The sequence below is a fragment of the Epinephelus moara genome, chromosome 16 (genome assembly GCF_006386435.1).
Source record: "Epinephelus moara isolate mb chromosome 16, YSFRI_EMoa_1.0, whole genome shotgun sequence".
NCBI lineage: Eukaryota > Metazoa > Chordata > Actinopteri > Perciformes > Serranidae > Epinephelus > Epinephelus moara.
The window spans coordinates 37,034,847-37,042,396 of record NC_065521.1 but is presented as its reverse complement, the minus strand read 5'-3'; the positions used below and the strand labels follow the sequence as shown (position 1 = coordinate 37,042,396).

The 7,550-nt window shown below is 44.5% G+C and overlaps 1 protein-coding gene across 2 annotated transcripts; it reads right to left on the bottom strand.

Annotated features, from left to right (window-relative positions):
* Positions 1-1,753: 1,753 nt before the first annotated feature.
* LOC126403153 (probable G-protein coupled receptor 173) lies at positions 1,754-6,897 on the bottom strand. Of its 2 annotated transcripts, XM_050065646.1 has the most exons (3): positions 6,587-6,897; positions 5,883-5,966; positions 1,754-4,907 (listed from the first exon to the last, which is right to left on the bottom strand). In XM_050065646.1, exon 3 carries the CDS (start codon positions 4,738-4,740, stop codon positions 3,529-3,531), a length of 1,212 nt encoding a protein of 403 aa, XP_049921603.1. In that variant the 5' UTR covers positions 4,741-4,907; positions 5,883-5,966; positions 6,587-6,897; the 3' UTR covers positions 1,754-3,528. The 2 variants fall into 2 exon arrangements, with proteins under 2 accessions (XP_049921603.1, XP_049921604.1); XM_050065647.1 differs by lacking the exons at positions 5,883-5,966; positions 6,587-6,897 and adding an exon at positions 5,002-5,850.
* Between the last annotated feature and the right edge of the window lie 653 nt (positions 6,898-7,550).

Genomic DNA, 7,550 nt, shown 5'->3' with positions numbered 1-7,550 from the left:
TTCTTCAATTTAGGACTCTCTGTTTGTGCTACATTTATTGTTATCCTGTAATTTTCAGTGATAGCCATTCTGGCTGCCGATTAACAGAAGTTACATACCAATTTTGCTGCAGGAAGGTTTAAAGGGACAGTTCACCCCCAGATCACAAATACATTTCCTCTTACCTGAAGTGCTAATTATCAATCTGCATTGTTTTGGTGTGAGTTGAAGTGTTTGAGATCTCAGCTGTAGAGATGTCTGCCTTCTCTCCAGTCCAGACGTCACAAGCAATGTTGTACATTTCTGCAAACCATGGGTACATCATATTTGTGCGTTTCATAAGTATCATATGAGTGTTTCCAAAGAGACATAGTTCTCATTACATGTATATGAGCTGATTTTCACATTGGAAAGTGGAGGGGATGGTGGATATCATGACACCAAGGCAAGATGGCTGCCGAGCAAAAAAACTGGTTGTTCATTGGCGCCACATCGTAGCTTTTTTCAGAGGCGTTTGTGCCACTAAACCTGGGTCTTTTTCTATCGACATTGCAGAATAAAAACCTGATATTTTCCTAGTCGTAAGCAAGTGGTTTTTGAGCCTAAACATAACCACGTTAACCATAGCATTAAAACGTAAAGTTTCAACATATCTGCTACATATATGATACAAAAATGTTGCATATCTGTGGTTTGCAGAGATGTACGATGTCAACATTTATTCTAGTGAACAGCAATGTCTCTTTCCAGAAATCATGACCTGGTTACTCAAGAACGTCCACAGACCTTGTTGTGAGCAGTCTCATGTAGGAACTATTTTATTCTACCAAACTACACCCGCCAACCGTGTCACAGCGCAGAAGGAAACGTGCATCTACTGCTAGCTCACCTAGCACTACTGAGCTAGCTAGCATTACAGCTGAGCCAACGAGGACGTCATCATGTTTACATGTTGCACTGTCTACTGCCATGAGTAGATGCACACTTCCTTCTGCCCTGCGATACAGTTTACGGGTGTAGTTCGGTCAAAAGAAAATAGTGCCTACATGAAACTGCTCACAGCAAGGTCTGTGGATTATCTTGAGTAACCAGGTCATGATTTCTGGAAAGAGACATTGCTGTTGAGTTTTTCAAATGAATTTTTTGGCACCACATGCTGAGTGTCATCTAGTTCCATTATGCTGGAGAGAAGGCAGACATATTGTCAGATATCTCCAACACTCAGCAACTCAAACCAAAACAATCTAGCCTGATAAATAGCACTACGGGTAAGAGGACAAATATGTATTTTCAATTTAGGAGTAAACTGTCCATTTAAGTACAGCCACCCACTATGTTTTGTTCCCAATAGTTCACTTCAAGCCTTGTATAACAATTCTAATTCACTCTAACTCAGGGGTTTTGTGTGTGTGTGTGTGTGTGTGTGTGTGTGTGTGTGTGTGTGTGCGCGTGTGTGTGTGTATATTTATATACCTGTCTCCACAGATTTGAAAGGTTGGCACTTAAGCAAGAAATCACAAATCCTTTTGACTCTACAGCGGTTGTTGGTCAGTGTTCAGTGGAGAGGAAAGTGTCAAGACGACTTTTTCATTTCATGCAGTGAAGTGTACAAAGCTAGACTGATTTGTCACAAATCGTACCCTTTTTTCCCGGGAACTCAAATGCACACAGGATGTAATTTGTGCTACATGTACTGTAAAGTGGTCTATTTCCTGTTAGGTGCTCTCCGCAGGGATCCAGCCGTGTCAACATCCAGGCAGGCCAGAACTCAGAATGCATCAAAAGTAGAGTCTTTATTGATGAGTGGGCAAAAGAACCACCTCAGTTAAACTGTACAGTTACAGAATATCATCTCGCGAAGGAATGCCAGACGTAAAAATTATGGACCTCAGTTCCCGTTTCACTTCGTCTTTCCATATCAACATCTGTACAAGTTGTAATCCCCAGTCTTGAATCTATGAAATGCAGTGGAATGCATGCTAATACAGTATGCTGTGCAAGTGTCCACATTTAGAAAATTGACTGCACAAATATATCTATTCCTAACATACTGTAGGTCTGACATTTGTATTACATGAATCTTAATTTGGTGAGACAACTTCATGTAGTCTAAGCCGGTTTCCACACACCAAAACATCTCTAAGGTCGTATCCAGCCTTTGATTTTGAACTTACTCCAGGACGCTCAAATGGTGACATTTATGTCGGGGTGGGGAATATAAGACGGCCTGGTAACATTCAAGTTTCCTTCACATTAAGTGCCACTTCATTTCTTCATTTTTTTGTATTCTGGTGAGAGCATAACAGTACTTTAAAAACATTCCCAAGATCATCATTTGCAAATAAATGTTCATTTGCTAATGATTTTTTTTTTTTCAACGACGTAATTTACATCATCATTCAAGTCATTAAATCCTCCGGCCTGTTTGCAATGCACAAGTGTTGTTTTCTAATTATTCTGTCCCTCTTTTTCATAATCCATCTGCACTTCACATTTGCTTGTACATTGAAAAAATCAGACTACATTTTCAGTTACGGAAATCCAGTTAAAGGATACATTTCCATATGACGACTGCTCAATTTTGCATGATTTTGAGACACCAAGATGAGGCTGCTTTCATATTGACTCAATATTACTGGAACCTATTCTATCATCATTATTTCTCTCTCATCTTCCTCCCTCCCTCCTGTCTTCCTCTGTCTACCTCTCACACACACACATACACACAAATGCTATATAAAAACACACAAGCAGGAATATACATTCCTGTACAGTCTGTACAATATGAAATCAAGTCATATTTCAAAATAGTGTCATCTGCTTAACATGTATAGTTTACAAATAAAGGAAAACAGGCAATTTTTTTTATGATACAAAGAAACCTGACACGCCCTAAATCAAGTCCAAAAAATCAAGCATGTTAGGGGCTTCTTGGGTTCACAACAGCTATTTAAATGTATCCAAGGTTATTGGGTCCATTCGATATTTCTGCAGTCCTCCTTTGAATTACATGAAAAGGCGTCCGGGGTGGTCTATCAATCCATTCAGACCCTTTTGAGTTCCTTGATGTGTTTCAGAGTTAGTAACGCTCTGATCAACACTTTCTATTCACAGTCCGCGGCACATTTCTTCAAGGATTTCAACCCTCCGTGTGTCTGTCTGTGCCTCATGTGACACAGAAACTCATTCTCAGTTGAAAGCTCTGGGGCGTGTCCCACTGAAATAAGGCAACATTATTTTTAAAATGGCATCTGTCACACTTAGTTGGAGTGGTGATTGTTGTGATCTTTCCTACCTATTAATCATACAGTACATCATCAGAAATACAAAGTGTTACTGGGGCTTCTCTGTCGCCTTGCTCAAACCTCTGCACCACTCAAATATCAACATTCTTAATAAAATGGCGTTGTGCCTGCATTTGTTGGCAAGAAATTTGATTTTGTTGTGCAAAACAACAAAACAGACACAACCAAGGTACGTTACATCACTTCCAGTCTCCTATTCTCCCTTTAAAACCTGAAACATTCTCTTCGTTACGCTCATATCTTATCACATAATGCAGTAGGCCTCATCCTGGGGCAGGTGTTGTTTAGTCCTCCAGTAGGTGGGCAGGTGAGCTCTCAGCACTTTCCTCAGGTCCTCGTTAAGCAGGAGACAGAAGATGGGGTTGACTCCGGCTTGGGCGAAGCTCATCCACACCGTGATGGAGAGGTACCTGTGAGGGATGGTGCAGGACTTGACGAACACCCTCCAGAAGCACGCCACGATGTAAGGAGCCCAGAGGACCAGGAAGAGCAGGGTGATGGTGTAGAACATCCTGCCCAGCCTCCGCTCTGACCTCACCTCTTCCATCCCGAGCAGCCGCCGGTGTTGATTGTGTAAATTTTGCCTGATGCCCAACAGAGTGGGTGGCATGGGGCCACGACCGAACCCTGCAATCCAATTAGCCGCGGCTTGACCTGTGGCCCCGGGACCGTGGAAGGTCCAGTTCTGGCTGATAGCTGGCACCAGCTGGACGGGTTTCATCTTGCGGTGCCTGTACTCAAACAGCAGCAGCTTGGCGTAGAAACCGTGGGTGGCCAGGACCACCACAGCCAGCATGAGCATGAAGCCCAGGGTGTCGTTGGTCTTCAGGTAGCGGTGTTCAAAAATGCACTGATCCTCATCACGGATGAACTTGTATGTCCCCACATCGAAGACGGGTGGGAACGCCATGGCGACGGCCAGAGTCCACACCATGCAAATGATGGCGGCACAGGTCCAGATGGTCATGCGCTTGGCGTAGAATCGGTGGTGGGCGATGGCAAGGTAGCGGGTGACGGCCACACAAAACAGCATGAAGGCAGCGTGAAAACAAAAGAGCACAGCCATGAACGCCACAACTTTACAACTCAAGGCGCTGTAAGTCCAGGCCGAGCTGTTGTGGACAGAAACCAGCACAAAGGGGAAGCAGGCGGCGGAGCGAACTGCATCAGCCAGGCACAGGTCCAGGAGAAAGAAGTAGGGAGCCTTGTGAAGTGTCCTGTCTCGTAGGACCAGCAGGGAGACCAAGAGGTTGCCTACGAGGCTGACACAGATGATCAGACCCAAGAAGACCAGCTTAAAGTAGGCAGACACATCTGTGGCAGAGATTCCTCCACTGTTGCCGCTGCCGTCACTGCTGCTGCTGCTGCTGCTGCTGCCTCTCGCCATTCCGCTCTGCGAAGCCAGCACAGCCAGCAAACTGCCGGGGCCATCGATGGCAAAGCTCTGGTTAGCCATTCTATCACCTTCCGCGAGAGCCTGCCTGGTTGGGGCCCTTTTATAAACACTACAGATCCTCCTACAGCCGTCGTCTCCCGCGGCTCTCTCGTCTTTACAAGGAGAGGCCGTGAGGATCTTTTCTACATGACAGACTCATCTTTCCTCTTTGTCCACAACCTCCCCACCTGCGAACAGAGACACACATTTTTGAGGAATGGAAAAACAAGATGTCTGACGTGCTCGTTAGTCCTAAAAGACTCCTGCTAAATGGAAACTTACATTTAACAGCGTGGATACAGAAGTGCTGTGTTGGGCAACACAGTGGAAATCTTTGCCTTCCTGTTTCTCTAAGGCTGGGATCAGATCAGCAGCTCTACAGCATGCCAGCTCCTTGGCTCTCTCAGTAATTACCTTGCCCGTTGCTAAGATACAACAGCTCACATACTTTGTGCAAGTGTGGGTGTTTGAGTGAATGCATGGGGGTGTACAGGGGGGGATGGAGCAGACACAGTACAACCAACACTGGGCATGTCCAACAAACAGAGATGTTGTAAATGAGCAAAGAACATTTTATGCTTTCTGTGCTGCTGCCGTGTGCATGTGCGTGACAGTCAGTCAAAGAGCAGAGGGTGTAATCTGTACCATTCACAGCACATAACCAATATGAGAATATAATGGCAGAGCAGGCAGCCATTTGTTTTTTTGCGCCGTATAGGCCTACGTGTGTGAATTTAACTCAACAGGAGGAGGAAGTTATCACTGTGATTATCATACAGGCCTCAGTGTTTTAAGCAAGGAAGACATGATTAAATGAACATTCAATAAGAATAAGGCAAATATCGAGACGCAGCCTCATGTGAACACTCATTTATAGGCGTGAGGTGATAATAAAACATAGCTGAGCTTGTCTGGGTGGGCCTTGTCTATGTAGGCCATGAAACACAATATGATCTGCTGTTACTGTGGGCTTATTTTCCCCACATATAACAGCCCTCTGCCACCTTGACAAATATCATTTCACCTGATTAGATGGCTGCCATGTCAGCTAGGCCTGAAACACAGGCTGGAGTGGGAAAAAAACAGATGAACAGGTGTCAAAATCACCTCTGCTGTGTGTATGTGTGTGTATGTGTGAGGAGGAGAGAGAGATGATAACCTACCTTTCATCCCCTCATCTTTTTTTTTGTGGATCTGCTCTTCTCTCAAGGCAAAAACAAAAAAACGATCCCAGTCGCTTTGTTTCACTGTTTGTCAAATGGAGAGAAAAACACATAATAAAGCCTCATGCTCGTGCTGGGCTCTCGAGGGCTCAAACAACACCTGTTATGCATAAATCCATCGCGGGGAGAAATCGGCAAATTGGGCAACATATAACAAACATAAGACGGCGGCGGAGGCTATCTAATAATAATCAACAGCTGATCAAACAATCCGGGGTGATGAGGAGGGCTCGTGCCACATTTAAGAGATATGTATGAAAAAGCATCCACCGCCACCCTTTTACAGCCTCACACAGAGGGGATGTGTTCATTTGTGTCTGAATATCATCCGAGAAAAACAGATTTTATGTTGCATCACGTCGAAGATGGATTTCCAGGAGGCTGGAATCAGACGCGATCAAAAAAACATATCTTGTTCACATATATCCAAATGATGTCAGATTTTCAATGCTTATAATAACCCACCCACAAACGTTAGAGAGGAAAAAAAAGATCGCGCATCCCCTAAATGAATCGTCTTGGCATGTATATTGGCTAGTGGCACCAGAACAATTAGTCCACACAGACAACAGCCTCCATACGTCTCTTATTCCCATCTTTCAGTCACTATTAGAAAAAAAAACCCACAGAGGCGATGTATTTACCCTGAACTGTTAATATGCAGTCTTTGTTTTGCTGTCCAGCGAAGGTGGACTACATCTTAATAGTCCACAATCAAAAAACAGCCTCCGTGACAGAACAGATACATTTCTGACAAATCCAGCGATGTCACGGGGGGATTCACGTCGCCATGCGCTGTCGAGATCACGATCTGGGGGGGAAAAGGCAAAAAGAAAAAGAAAAACAACGCGGCTGGATTAGGCGAATTATTCCTGAATAATCCCAATTATGGCTGCTTGCAAGGAGGCAGCTCGCACATTCGCGGAAAGCGTCGGTTTTATTCGGAGAGAGGAGAGAGAGGAGGAGGAGGGAGGAGGGAGAGGAGGGAGGGAGGCGGACCTGTGCAGTACTGTGGGCCCATAACTTGAAAGTGATGTTTTATTCTAACCGTCTCTCTCTCAGCATCATGTATGACGCTGCCTGTCTCCAGTGTGGAGCTCCAGCTGGAGACATACACTGTGTTTCATTGGTCCAGTGCTGCCCTTGGTGACAGACTGGACCCAACATGACACAGTAACACAGGCCTGACAGGGCAGCAGCAAGGAATTATGGGTCCTGTGGAAGAATATTGGGCCTCAATTGTTAGAATTATTTTTTTAAAAGATAAATAATAATAATAATAAACCGTATATTCCATGGAAACCTCATCTCATACAATATACTGTACAGTTTGTAGCACATTGTATTATACCATACAGCTACATAAATACCCTAAAACTTCAATCCATGCCTGGTGTAGCAACACATTTTGACAAATAAAGGCCTGTCTCTTGACCCTTCACTAAGTCCCGCCCCCGGACACAGACTGGCCAATCATAACATAGCATCAGGCCTGAGATTTCCTTCATTTTCAGGCTGGTTTTGAGGATTTGGAGCTAAATGTTGTGCCTGGGGCACGTCGTGTATTAATGATACTCGTTACCTGGAGAGGTTGGAAAAAGATATACG

Excerpts from the sequence above, each read along its gene's own strand:
- LOC126403153 (XM_050065646.1), bottom strand. The coding sequence starts at position 4,740 with ATGGCTAACCAGAGCTTTGCCATCGATGGCCCCGGCAGTTTGCTGGCT.